General features: G+C 37.8%; 1 protein-coding gene across 1 annotated transcript; it reads left to right on the top strand.

Moving 5' to 3' along the window:
• Nucleotides 1–296: 296 nt before the first annotated feature.
• LOC308556258 (3-oxoacyl-[acyl-carrier-protein] reductase-like) lies at nt 297–6255 on the top strand (the record flags this gene model as incomplete). Its single annotated transcript, XM_081135427.1, has 5 exons — nt 297–508; nt 2395–2570; nt 3312–3448; nt 5978–6111; nt 6169–6255. The coding sequence occupies exons 1-5, from the start codon at nt 320–322 to the stop codon at nt 6253–6255; spliced, it is 723 nt and encodes a 240-aa protein (XP_080991553.1). The 5' UTR covers nt 297–319.
• Nucleotides 6256–15002: the final 8747 nt, after the last annotated feature.

Genomic DNA, 15002 nt, shown 5'->3' with positions numbered 1-15002 from the left:
CCATCCTGGCTCGTCCGCTCTGGCGTCTCCTCGTGGCCCGGCGCCTGGGGACCCGCGCGGCTGACGTCGGCTCGCGGACGCCTTCCCCTCAGTCTTCTTCCCCAGGCCTCCCGGAGGGCCGGAATCCGGCGGCAGGAGGAGGGGTAGACGGTGCTACCATTCCAGGCGGTTGGGCTTTTTTTCTCGGCGGTTGAGCTTTTTTTTTTGAACGGCGGTTGAGTTGTTTTTTTTTTTTTTTTTTTGAGCGGCGGTGGTATAGAAAAGGGGCTGCCACACTCCTAGCCCGCTTTCCTCCAAGTCTGCGACTCACCGGTCCAAGATGGACAAAGTCTGCGCTGTTTTTGGAGGCTCCCGGGGCATTGGCAGGGCAGTGGCCCAGTTAATGGCCCAGAAGGGCTACCGGCTGGCCGTCATCGCCAGAAATCTGGACGTGGCCAGGGCCGCCGCCGGTGACCTAGGTGGTGTCGAGCTGCAGTGGTCCAGTTGCGTGGCTGCGGTCCACGCGCCTTGAGTCTCCCCGTTTGTTGAGGGCTCTGAAGTTCAGCAAATGCAGCTGCCCTCGTGCAGGGGCTGGTCCCGAGCTGTGCTGCGGGCTGTGCGGAGACCGCCCCGCCGCCGTCCTGTGCCCGCAGAACTGCCCGCCGCCTGCCGGGCTGCCTGCCAGGGCGGCCCAGGGCTTTCCTTTGAGGCTTAGCCGTCTCGTGAGGGCCCATTAAGCACCCACCTCCCTAGTGCCAGCCTGGAGGAGCTGCTTTGTCGTGGCGTCTGGAAGAACAGAGCCTCACAACAGTTCACTTTTTATGTGGGGCAAAGGGCTCAGCCCCTGGGGCAGGATCGCGGGCGCCCTGGAGGCAGGAAGCTTAGGGGGTGTCGGGCATAACAGGCTGTGTGTGGACCCGCAAAACTGTTGCATAGACCTGAGCACCAGCCAGTTTTGAGATGTACCTGGTTTGCTTTAATACCTCCATAAGCACTTAATTAGTTATTAAATTCTTTTGGTGACTTTCACAAGTGGGCAATTGAGATTTGTTCTGCCAGATTCCTTTTAATTGCATTTAACCCTCAATTTTTTCTGTTTAATACTGGATCAGTAACTTGTTTTGCATTGTTTTGCGAATTTAAGTCTCTTGATGGTAGGGAGAAATAGGATGCTTGAAAGATATTTACATGCTGTTTGTTTAATTGCTAGGATGGACAGATGCACCTCGTTTACTATCAGGGAGGCATTGGGGGGAAATAGAGGCCTGGGGATGCAGCTGGTAGCTGTAACCTTTAAAATAACATTACTTAGGGGTTCACCCTAATTGGTTACATAGGTTAGGAGAACATTAGGCTTTCTAAAAGAAAAGCAAAACATAAGTTATAGACCAGGGAGAATGTCAGGGAATGCTTCTTGCTCAGATTCCTTGCCATTGTTACTTTTACAAAGGGGCGAAAAAGGAGTGGTCCATATGGAGTCACTGCAAGCCACCAATGTTTGCTGGACCAGAAGAAAACTGTTGGTTGACCTTGCAAGGGTGGTTGTGGACCCAAGAGCTCCTCAGATGAAAGTCAAGAGTGAGACAGGATGGTTTTAGGCCTTTCATTTCTTTGATTCATGTTCCATGAGCGGTTTACACTCAGAAAGTGTGACTTCCCAGTGATTTACAGTTTTTAAAGGCTTCAGGGGGTACTTTTAGTGTTAACTATTAGGCAAGGTTAGCCAGAAAATAAGCATTTTTTTAAAATTCTACATTTTACAGTGTTAAAATGGTATATTATTAAATACAGAATGCTCTTTGAAGTGTAATTTTGTGTGTGTGTGTTTAATGTAAACATTTGGAAAAAACATTAAAAAGTTAAATAACAGTGACTTTTAGTAAAAGGGTTTTTTTTTCTTGGTTTGTAGTTCTAGCATTTTTACAGCTATATGTTCTGTCTTATCTTTCCTAATCAACAGGCTTGAATAACAGTAGTAGTAGTAATAACAATACATGTGCCATAGTGAAGAAAAAAGAAACCGTACAGTTTATGCTCAGGGCAGGACCAGGAAAACAAATGGACAAAAATCTAACAGAATTAGACATACATTTCAAAAAAGGATTATGAAACCCAGAAGAGTTTTGAGTTGAGTAGATAGGGTCAGTGTCAAAGCTATAAATATTATTAGATGAATTTTACAAAACATTATAAACACAAAAAGTGCCCTCTTCCCACTTTTTGTTAATTAAAAACAAGTTTTAAGATTTACATTTTGTAGTGTCACTTTATTTCTCCTTGTTCCCCACTGGCCCCCATCCCAGTTTTATTAGACTGAACTCCACGAGAGGAGGAACCCATGACATCATCTTTTATCTCTAGGTTCTAGATTAGCACAGGCCTAGTTCATAGTAGATGCTTAACAAATGTTACTAGATAAATTTTAAGTTCCAGTTACAAGTTATAAGTAATTCTAACCTTTGTTGTGTAGGTGGTCATTTGGCATTTAGATGTTATGTTGCCAAGGAATATGACATTCAAAATATATTTGAAGAGATGGAGAAAAATTTAGGCCCTGTTAACTTCTTGGTAAATGCAGTTGGAATTAACAGGTTGGTCCCAAATTTAAGTATATTTCTAATGTCATTTTTTTCATAATATGTCTTTGATTAGTATGAGTTGATGTGACAGTTAACTTGTTTTACTTCTAATTGGAATTAAAAACTGTATTTTAAAATTTGATCTGTGAATACATAGTCTTTTATTTTAAGATAATACAATAAGGGTACAGTTCGATCAGTTTTAACATTATAATCAACATTCATGTTGAGCTGTAGAACTTTTCCAGCACTTCAGAAAGCTCTCTCAGTTTCTTCCCAGTTATTAGTTCCTTATGCTTAACTACAATTCTGACTTCTGTCATCATACATAAATTTTGTCACTTCATGAACTTAACATTAATGGAGTCACAATGGGTATTTTTTTTTTTTATGATGAGTTTGGGACCAAGTATTTAGAAAAATATGTTAATTTTCTTGCTAAACAAGGAATGCTTAGCATGGCAATTGCTCAGTTAATTCAGGCTATTTTGGCTACATGGCACCACTTCTCACAGTTAGGAATATTTGCCACTGTACCTGAGGGGGTAGGAAGGTGGCTTCCAAGTGGATCCTTTCTGGCTTATCAGTTATTTTAGTGCCTCTGAAACCAAGTTTAAAATGGGACTTTCTAGGTATTCTAGCTCAGATATGAAGCACTTCTATGCTCAGTAAAAATGTTACGTATTTCTTGATGTTTTTTGTTTTACACAATTTTTAATTTGCATGCTTTTTATTTTGTTTTATTTAATTTAGGGATAGCCTATTAGTAAGAACAAAAACTGAAGATATGATGTCTCAGCTTCATACTAACCTTTTGGGTTCCATGCTGACCTGCAGAGCTGCCATGAAAACTATGATTCAGCAAAAGAGAGGGTCTATTGTGAATGTAGGTGAGTCTTCACCTTTGTGAATTAATGATTATTTTTTAGTACCATAAAAATATTTACTTGGCTAAATTGGAATTTTCTCATGGGTGAAACTTGGATGAAATGTGTCATTTTATTATCTGTGGAAAAAGGACTTGATTAATTGATTAATGGGTAAAACAGGAATCACAAATTCACATCCTTAGAGTGGTCAAGTAGGTGTTAAATGAGTTCACACCACTAAGTATTAGAAAAATGACAGCACAAGCCATGTGATAAGGGACATAAGACCCAGCTTTGGTGTCCAGAGCCCATTAGAATGGCCGGAGCAACATGGCTTAAATCCAGTAGAATGTTGCTATGCACAAATGGGATCCCAGTTTTGCCAGCTATTTTGATTTTTTTTAAGAGAAATTGAACATCCTGATTTTTATGTGAAACCTAATTTTTAAAATACAGAGAAGGAATTGAAAAAATTTATATATTGAGGGCTAAAAATGATGTCTAGAGCAGCTGCCGGGATCACTGATTAATCAAGTACAGAGGTTAAGAGGATGCTTTCTTAAGAGAGTGACTTTTTCAGTTTTTTAGCATGGATATAAGTAACCTGTGATCTTTAGTTCTTCTGACTTTAGACTTAAATTGCAAAATGGCTTGAAATTTTATTTCAGTTTGGTAATTTGAAAAGAGCAGCATCCAATCTGCTGTTTAATTTTAGGTGGTGATACCTTAAAAAGCCACAAAAGGGGGATACGTCTTCATTGAAGTAAATGACCCTGTGCTTTTTAATTTAGGAAATGGCTTTCCATGCCAGATGTAGGGTTTTTCTTTTTTGAAGTTGAGATGAGAGAAGAATAATGTGCTAATAAGCATTAGAACATTTTTGACATTTATCCTTAAGAATATAAGAGATCAGTTTTCTTATAAAAGATAGTAAATGAGTCGACCTTTACTTTCTAATGCAGCCAGGTAATAATGTTAAGTTCTTGTAAGCTGGTGGTGTACCGGCCTGTATATGAGCCAATATGGAGGAGTGCATTCGTTTAACTCTAAAATATCTCCCTTTCAGATATATTTTAAAAACCCTTTTTATTCCCTTGTATACATGCAAACCTTTAGAAATGTACTAACAGTAAATAAAAATAGATAATTTAAATCAAGAGAATCTTACTACAGAAATGACCACTTTAAACTTGTAGAAAATTGATGGTATTTCCAAAGTTACCCCTTTTGAAGAGAAAAAAAGTATTATGTGGCATGAACCACAGCTTTTAAAACTTCCTTTGGCCCTTTTTCCATGCCCGTCTTTTTCTTTCTTTTGTGTGTTTCTCCCTGTTCCTCTTTCTTCCAAGTCCTCCTTGCTCTGTCCATCTGCATTTCCCTGTCTACTGTTTTCTTTCTTTCTGTGCTTCACCGTTCTCATCATTTGTTGTGGGTTTTTTTTCATTCATTTTTTAAATCCTCATTGGAGGATATTTTTTCCATTGCTTTTCAGAGAGAGTGGAAGGGAGAGAAGGAGGGAGGAATGGAGGTACAGAGAGAGAGAGAAGGAAAGAGAGAAACATCTATGGGAGAGAGACACATCAACTGATTGCCTCCTGCTTGCTACCTGGCTGGGGGCAGGGAGTGAATTGGCAACCCAGGTAAGTGTTCTTGATGGGGAATCAAACCTGTAACCCTTTGGTACCAGAGTCAACACTCTACCACTGAGCAACACTGGCCAGGGCATCATTTGTTATTAACATATAATGTAGATAAACATTTTAATATTGGACTTGTTGATTATAATATAAAAAGCTTTGGAATGTTTTCTAAAATAAAATTACTTTTTTCAAAAATTTTTTGAGGTTCTCGATTAATTTCGTACCATAAGGATAGGTCACTGGTGCAGAAAATTACCTCTCCACTTATGTTTTGCATGAATTTATTTGCTTACAGTTGATATTTGAATTATGAGTTGTCCTTTCATATTCATATAAATGAGGCCACCCAAGAATCTTTAGTAGGCAATGCAAGTTATAATACATCCCTGAAGGTAACTAAATTGCAGTTTCACCAAAAGTTAGTAATTGATGCTTTTCAGTGTTTAGATGGACAGTAATTCAAATTTAGTGAGATTTATCATCAGGTGAACTATTCTTAGGCTGAAATGAATGCTTCCTTATGTCTGTGTTGTAGAACCGTAAAATTAATGAGCCACTATCTGAGCTTTCCCGGTTTCACCCCTTCCTACTAGAAGCCTTTATCAGTACTGTGCAGTTTTCACCATGTGACCCATTCAGAGAGGAGAGTAGGTTTCTTTCACTTAACGGATCAATTCTCAAACCCTTTTTGGCATTGAGGTTTCAAGTAAGCAACTTCCAAATCCTGTTTTCTGTGTATCTGGAGCAGATTCAGGCTCTTACCAGTCAAGGGACAATAGTTAGAATTCCTAATTTTAGCAAAGGACAAGGTAAAATGATTTGTATCTTATTTGTTTAGTATAAGTTATCTGCATATGCAAATAACCCCATGAAGTTGGTTTGTATTTGCTTTCATTTTTTTTTTTTTTAGGAAGTATTATTGGTTTAAAAGGCAATGCTGGTCAGTCTGTGTACAGTGCCAGTAAAGGAGGATTGGTTGGATTTTCACGAGCTCTTGCTAAAGAAATACTAAGAAGGAAAATTAGAGTGAATGTAGTTGTAGTGGTCAGTGAAAACTTTTTTCTTTTTAAACATAATTTATGTATGCTTATGACTTTATAGAATAATTGCAAAGACTGTAAGTACATCAGCATCATTAGTGCTTCTCAGAGTATTGGCCCAGGAACCCGGAATCTGCAGTGTTACTAAACTCTTGAGCAGTGAAATGCAGGAGGGCCTGCTTACGTCCTGACAGGACTTCCACGGCCACACTGCCAGGCTGTGCACCACCCTCACGGAGGAGGCCAACAGTAATGCCCGGCTGTTTTGTTTGCATAAACCACGTTGCATATTTTACTGAATGATAACTCCCAAACTAAAATCACAAAAGAAACGTCTCATTTAAAAATCAGTTATAAATTAAGAATGTAAGAACTTCAAATGTGTGTATGTCTCTGTGTGTGAATATAATATATCTTTTTATTTAAAATATCTGAATAGCTCTATAATACAATATGCTTTTAAGAGTGCAATTCAGAGGAAATAAACAAGGCTGTGTAGGTGATATTGTTTGCACATTTCACAAAGCAGTCATGTGCACTAACTGATCTACTGATTACTCCAGAAAGTCAGTATTTGTTCAGAAAAAGAGTTGCCAGAGGTCATATAATGTTTCTTTTCCAAGTAGACAAGATACCTTTCATTGGACCTCATTGTACCCCAGAGAGCTAGCCAAGGTTTGTGTTTCAAATTCAACACAAAGAAAAATTTAGAGGCAAGAAAGATATTTTAAAAAGAAACTCCATGAAGTAATAAGATGTTATAATGATTTTAGCAGTAGTTGCCTGTTTAATGACCAAGTGGAAGCTCGTTGTGTAATGTCATGAGGGAGGAAAGTGGTAGTGCATCACAATAGAAATGAGAACACTTGTACTCTGGCATGAACAAGTTGTATTCCATATGCAGGAGGCTTCTAAAATCAGACATATTGGGAGTGGCCAACAGTGAAGATTGTTAGAGAGGTGGCTGTTTAATGAATTTTCAAAATAGAAGTCACAGTGGGCAACTTACCATAGAGCTGCCTTCCTGTAGGGAATCTATCAGGAACACTTGTTTTCTTGTTAAACATGCAGGAAAATCCAAGCCATCTGAGAGGCAATTCACCTGTAAGACAAAACAAGTGTGATTTGAGCTAAGGACACAGAAATCAGAGCACCTTTGAGAAGTCTAGAGGACTACCCGGCCAGCATGGTTCAGTGGTTGAACATTGACCTATGATCCAGGAGATCGAGGTTTGATTCCCGGTCAGGGCATAAGCCTGAGTTGGGAGATTGATCCCTGGTCAGGGGTGTGCAGGATGAAGTGGATCAATCGCTCTCACCATTGATGTTTCTATCTCTTTCTCTCCTTCTCCCTTCCTCTCTCTGAATTCAATAAAGATATAGATATATATTTTAAAAAAAGTTTAGAGGACCATTTTTGTGCACTTGTTCCTTTTATTTTTTATGCTGACTTTGGGTATTCCACATTACTTGAAAATATTGATGGATTAAATGGGACATAAAACCAATTACGTTGGTTTGTTAGTAAGTGGTAATTGGAAAATATTAAAACATAATGACCAGACGTATAGTATAGGTTGCTGCAGGCTAAAGAAACTCTTCATTTTTTGGGGGGGTCATAGAGAAGGGAGCCACTAATTGGCCTATTAACGGTACTCATAGATGGACATCTGGGTAGAATAGCTCTAAAATGATTGTGTAAAGAATCAAAGAGTGAACTGGTGACTAGAAAACAATTCCCTGTACCTTCTATTTTCTTTAAAATCTTTAAGTTTTAATTCTGGAAAACTGTGAGGTGGAAAGGATGTTGTATATCATTTATTCCAGTCATTTTTACAGTTTAGAAGACTGGGACCTAGGGGGCAGTGACTCCCTAAAGGTTTATGTCAGGACTCTTACTAAAAGCTTTATCTTTTGATGTCTAGCTAAGGTAAGCTTAAAAGTAATGATCCCTTAGATTTCCTTTGTATCATTAGCAACCTTTTAGATCTTTTTGTCCTTTTGCTGATATGTTCTGTTGAAACTATGTGCAAGTATCCAATTTTGTAACTTTCATCTTTATATTATTTGCCTTTTGCCAAATTACTAGTTGATAAAATTGCCTGAGGTCATTAAGAGGGTAATAAAAAGGTGCTAAAATTTGAATCTACCATTATCACTCATTAGATGGTGTGATAGAAATTTTGGTTTGATATTTACTTGCTTTTGAATAATATGAGTGTTTTCATCTACCTCTGCCAGTTAGCCATGGAATTTTGTGCTAGCTTACTACAGGTATTTAAGAATTGATTACCTGTATTAAGAAAAGACATTTTCTGTAGTTTATTGGTTGTAAGAAAGAGCAGGCAAAGTAGACTTTTGCCACCTTTTCATTTCAAGTCACTAATGGCTGCAGCTTGGGCGCTAGAGTTGGTGTTCCCTTTGACACTGATGTTGAACCAGCAGGGATTAGGGGATGGTCAAATGTCTGATAGCCCTTTTGCTGTATCAAGTGCCTTCATCCCAACTCATTGTTTAGTCACAGAGACCGGCTCAATTCAAGCATTCCAGTCCATGAACATTTGATAGACTCTGGTTTCGATACAGTACATCCATTTTTCAAAACCAAACCAAAACAGGATAATCCAAAAGTTGCACTGTCATCCTGGCACTGCTTTCTGTTTGTGTGTGCTTTGTGCAGTGTGATTGATTTTAGTGTTAGCCTAGTTTATCCATATGGAGAATAGATTTTTGTGGTTTGGGACTGCATGCATTTCCTTCCTTTTCTCTTAGCGATTGCAGTGGTGTGGGTAATGAAGAGTTAATTCCAGGTCATAGTGATTTAAAAGCTGATGGTTTAGAGGTAATGCAGGTGTTCTTAACTCATAATCAGTCATTCAGCACACTTCCTTACTGTAGTGTCTCCTATGTGCAAAGGCTGTGTTAGGTTCCAAAAGTACAAAAATGAGTAAGATACTTCTGCCACAAGGAGCTAAGTACAGTGGGAAAGCCAGACACATGAACAAATAATTGCAATGGCATCTGATGAATATAAAGATACATGTATGGTGCTATGGAAACGCTGAAGAATGAATGCTTAATTTTGTTAGAGTGAATTAGTTGTCAAGGCAACAGGCTAAATAGTGGGAATCCAGTTTGTATACAAAGGGAAGTTTTATGAGTCTTATGGAAGTGTGTTTGTATGTATAACCTTTTCTGAAGATCTTTCCACTGCAATTTATACCACACACAAAAGCCTGTTGCTAAAAATGTGGTCATTTAATAAGGTGACCTTTATTACATTTTATTGGCTGCATATAAGTAGGTTTCACAGTACGAACATGCTTCATTGGTCAGAGGCAAAGTATAAGTTGAAAAAGTACAATTATAATGATTCTATGGGTTACTTATTAACTTTATTTTCTATAGTAATTATAATCAGATTCTTCACCAGATCTCTTAATAGACCTGACAAATATCAGAATTAACAAATAAGTATCTTTTCATGTCAGTTTTTCTGGTCACCTTCAAACTGAGCTTCCAATTAAGGAACATAATTGAAAAGCAAATCATAACAGGAAAAGCAGGGGCAAGGAAAATAGCAAACCAGGCTGTCATTCACTGCCTGATATTATTGATTTCTTTTTTCTTTTTTTTTAATCCTTACCAGAGGATATGTTTTTATTGATTTTGAGAAAGAGAGAGAAACATTGATTGGTTGCCTTCCATACGTGCCTTGACCAGTGATCTAACCCGCCGCTTAGATGTGTGCCCTGACCAGGAATTGAACCTGCAACCCTATAGTGTACCAGATGAAGCTCCAACCAATTGAGTGATCTGGCCAGAGCTATTAATTTTTTTTAAAGATCAGTTAGTTGCTAAACTTTGATATTACTTTAAATATAAAATAAATTACTCATCATTGATAAATCTTACTGATTGGAAAATATTGAATATATGAAAACAGTATTTGATAAATTGAAACAATAATGGGTATGTGTTTTCCATAGATAGTACAAACATGGTATAAAATTCAAAAGACCTAAAGGAAGAGTGAGTCTTCTCTCCTCTGCTCTTCTAGTTCCTTTCCTCAAAACAACACAATGTTAGTTTCTTCTGTTTTTCATATACAAGCAAATAAATTGTGTATTTTTAAAAAAACAGCCCGGCCGGGTGTGGCTCAGGGGTTGAGCATCGACCTAGCATCCAGGCGATTGGGGTTCGATTCCCGGTCAGGGCACATGCCCGGGTTGCGGGCTCGATCATTGACTCTGTCATCATTGATGTTTCTGTCTGTCTCTCTCCCCCTCCTTTCCTTTCTCTGAAATCAATAAAGATATATTTAAAAATAAAAAATAAAAAAAATAAAAACACACACAAATTGAGTCATACTATTCACAATGTTCTGTACCTTGCTTTATTTATAGACCAATATATCTTGGAACTGATTCCGTATTATTCCATATAGTGCTGCTTCACTTTTTAAATAACAGCTTTAGGGAAATATAATTCACACAGCATACAGCCCACCCACTTAAAGTATAGGACACAGTGGTATTAGTATAGTCTTACAATTGTTCTGTTCCCACCATAATACATTTTGAACATTTTTATCATCCCAAAAGAAGCCCTGTAGCCATTAGCATTTACTCCCCATTTCTTTCCAATGCCCTGGCTTCTGGCAACCACTAATCTTTCTGCCACTATAGATTTCTCTATTCTGGACAGTTCATGTAAGTGAAATCATGCAACATCTTTTGTGATTGCTGCCTCACTTTTAATGTCTAGTTAAAAGACCATAATTTCTGTTTTATGGGTGTACCATAATTTATTTAACCTGTTGCCTCTTGATGGACATTTAGGTTGTGTCTGATCTTTTGCCATTACAACTAATAATGCAGTGACAATACTTGCATGTAATTTATTTTCCACATATGCAAGTATATGACTGTAATCCTGGGAATGAAACTGTTAAGGCTCAAAGGGTATATGCATTTAAAATTTTCACAAATAATATAGTATTGTATTTATTTGTTAGGGTACCTTAAGTGTTTTGCCCCCTCCTTTTTTTTTTTTTTTAAGTTGAATAGCTTTTATGTAAACTATGTGGAGAAAACCTTGTGGACAAATGCTTGCATAAACTTGGCAGCTACTCAAAACAGACATTATCCTAGGTGCTCTTATGGGCTGTTTGGTGTGGAGTTGATTTTTGCACACTGCTTCCTTTTACATTTTTACAAACATAATATTAAGTCATACATATTTGTTCTGATTAAAATCTTGGTCGAGTTTTTGTCAACAGCCTTGTTTCTTCTGCCTTAAAAAAGTGTCTGGGATTATTATAATTCTTTCTAGGTCCTAGAGACTTATACCAGAGAATGGACTTCCGAACTAGTATGTATATCAAGTAGTGCACATCACATAATTGTTAATACTGGTGGTAGGCTAATATTCTGGTGTCTTATTTAAATATAAAGTCTCTACTGTGTAAAAAAAATGCTCAATACTAAAATAGTGCCAAGTAATATATAGAAATGAGATGTTATTTATTTATACTATAGAGCTAGCCAGGAATGCATAAAGAAAATACATTTCATTTATCACATTAAATTCTCATTGGAAAAGAAGCATACACTTGCTTTTATGAGCAGGAGCGTCCCTGTTCCTAAAGAGTTTCTATTTTATAAAAAGTAATGACGTGTGTGTCATAGTATACAGAATTAAAAGTAGCAGTATCCTGTTCTAAGTTGGCTAAGTGCATGTCATTTCAGTAGCCAGCTGGAAACCTCTAACTGTGCAACAGGTAATCAGTACTAACACCGTTTGTTGGATAGTGGCACCTACTGGTAGTTTGTAAAGCCCAGTTTGAAAGGCATTGTAAATATGTATGTGGTAAAAAACGAGGAGCTAATTTCTGGAACATTACAAGTGAAAAGAATGACATGGAAGAGAGTTTGTGGGGCTAAGGAGAGGGAGCACAAACTGAAAAGCAATGCGAACATGGGTGTGTGGAATGTTTTAGAGCTACTGAGATACCTCTGCTCAGGTCTTACATAGAATCCAAAAGACTGTTGATATGTAGTGCCCTGTGAATATATGTATAGGTGAGGATTATGTGGTTCATGTGCTGTAGCATAAAATGACATTGAAATTCGGTAGTGTTGAAGTAATTTATCATTAGAGACTAGCTTCACATTTTTTATTTGATTTCTGGTAAATTGGGGGGAAGATACGAATTTTATAAAGCTGCAGGTAGATGTTTTGCATTTGTGAAAATAGAATGTACAACCCAAAGGATGAATCCTAATTTTAACTATAGACTTGATAATAACATATCCGTATTGGTTCATCAAATGTACATACTAAGGCAAGATGTCGAGGAAAATCGAGGTTGGAAGAGGCTCAATGTGATAGGGGGTGGTATTTAGGAACTCTTTCTACTTCCTCCTTTATTTTATTTATAAACCTAAAGCTGGCCTAAAAGTGTAAGTCTGTTAAAAAAAAAGTTGCAGATAATTGGGTCTTTGGACATGTTGCTGTCCCTATCAAACATCATAATCAAAGAGGAAAAGCCAGTATTGGTGAATTCATTGCTTTCAACTTGGTCTCTGATGCTTACTTTATTTTAGGCTTTAGTGTAGAGGTCAGTGATGAATAGCTTCTGTCCCATGAGGTTTGTCATTCCAACTACTGGTTTGGGTAGAGGCTGTGGTATAATTCCCCTCGTGAAATAATTCTCTTGCTTCCCAAGCTTGAGCAGTGGAGGAAGAATCTTCATGTGAGGCTTGTGCCTGAACTTCATGATCCTATTTCTAGATTCTTATAATCATTGCTGGACTCAGAGGGCACCTGTTTCCCTCATTTACAAATCTAATCTAACTTGGACACGGACCACAGCCGAGCTGAATCCAGGCTGTACTGCTGAGCAACTGCATCTAAAGCTTTGAGATATTAGTCTTTATCTGTTCCATGTATCTGGCTTAGTTGGTTGTTTTTGGAGGATCACAGTCTGCTCTCACAGTCTGTATCTCCATGTGCAAGAGGCTTCTCCACCTCATTGAGATTGTCTTTGAACCTGTCTCACTGCCTAATCTCCCTTCCTATGTAAACTTCAAGTAAGGAAGCCATGGAGACTACTTAATGGAGACATAGTTTCAATTTTTAAATCATAGTTTCGTAGAGCTAAAAGAAATCTCAGTGATCTATCATTTTCAATCTACTTCACTGATTTTATCACACAGAAACAGCCACCTAGTTTTAGAGAGTACATGACTTTCCTCAGGTTATAACTTTCTTTGATAGTGTGAGCAGAGTAGGGAACACAATGTAGTTTAATAATGTGTCCTAAGGTAGTGGTCTTTTTACCACAAAATACTGCCCTCGAGAAGAAATCACCAGAGCGAATTAGAAGTTGAGACTAGAATTTGTCAATCATAGTTGCAAGGTCTCTCAATAAATCATTTTTACTATAGTTTATTGAGATCTTATAGTTTATTAAGATTAAAATAAATTATTTATTTATTTATTTATTTATTTATTTATTGCTGAGAGTTTGAGAGTAGGTGGGGAAATATTTTATGCCAATTTTTCTTGAATTCAAAATGACCTTAGATTAAAGGATAATTGCGTCATGAACTCTGGGAAGAAACAAGCTTTAAATGTTACACTCGTAATTTTAATTCATTCAACTTCTTTAACGTGTGAGGTGAATTCTTCTTTCTAATACACTCTCTGAGGCATCTTTGAAAATAAGCGTGCCCAAAGACATTGAACTTTGGATATCAGGGAGCCCAGCGATAGTTCTTCTTGAGATGACTGGATTGTCCACTGATTATTGACTCTTCAGTGTAGAGGAAGCTTCATTTCCAGTTCGCTTAAAATTATGCCAAGGCTGGTTATCCAGTTTTATCATTATCTGTGTCAGCTGCTGCTTTTATTCTTGCATTCCTTCTGGCCATCTCATTGTTCTTAAAGATGAAAGGGAATGAGGGAAACTTTGCTGACTTTTTAAATAAATGTGGTAACAATGGAATACTACTTGACTGTAAAAAATAAAGAACTCTTACCCTTTGTGAGAGCATGGGCGGACCTGGAGTATATTATGCTAAATGAAATAAGCCAGGTAGCAGAAAAAGACAAGTACCATGTGATTTTACTAATATGGGGAATCTAATGAACAAAATGAACTAACAAACAAAATAGAAATACACTGATAGATACAGAGACCAGGATGATAGCTGTCAGAGGGGAGGGATTTGGGGAGCTGGGTGAAAAATATGATGGGATTAAACAAAAACCAAACCAAACAAAAAAACCCAGCTCAGCCCGGTCGGGTGTGGCTTAGTTGGTTGGAGTGTTTCATGTTGTCCCACAGCTCCCTTAGACTGTCCTCCTGTTTATTAATTGTTTTTTCTTTTTAGATCTCTGATTGAGTGATATTTTCTACCCTGTCTTCTAATTCACTGATCTAATCCTCAGCTTCCTCTAATCTGCTGTTTATTCCTTCCAATGTATTCTTTATTTCTGCTATGTCATTCTTAATTTCCTTCGTAGTTTCCATATCTTTTTTCATGCTGTTGAGCATCCTTACAATCAGTATTCTAAACTCTATATCTGTTAGATTGCTTATCTCCATTTCATTTAGCTCTTTTTCTGGGGACTTCTCTTGTTCTTTCATTTGGGGTTTTTTTTTTTTGTCTCCCCAGTTTGGCTGCCTATTTGGGTTTGTTTCTATGTATTAGGTAGGCCTACTAGGACTCTCAGTGTTTTTGAACAGTCTCTGGTGCAGGCCAATGTCAGATGCTGTTTGTGACTGGCCTTAAGTACGCTGTTTGGAGCTATCAACATCCCATGGCTTGAGGTCCCCCCTGTTGTGACTGTGTGTGTTTGGACAGGACCAAGATGCACACCAAAATC

Source organism: Miniopterus schreibersii, assembly GCF_964146895.1.
Source record: "Miniopterus schreibersii genome assembly, chromosome: 4".
Classification (NCBI taxonomy): domain Eukaryota; kingdom Metazoa; phylum Chordata; class Mammalia; order Chiroptera; family Miniopteridae; genus Miniopterus; species Miniopterus schreibersii.
This window is presented reverse-complemented; position numbering and strand designations above follow the sequence as displayed.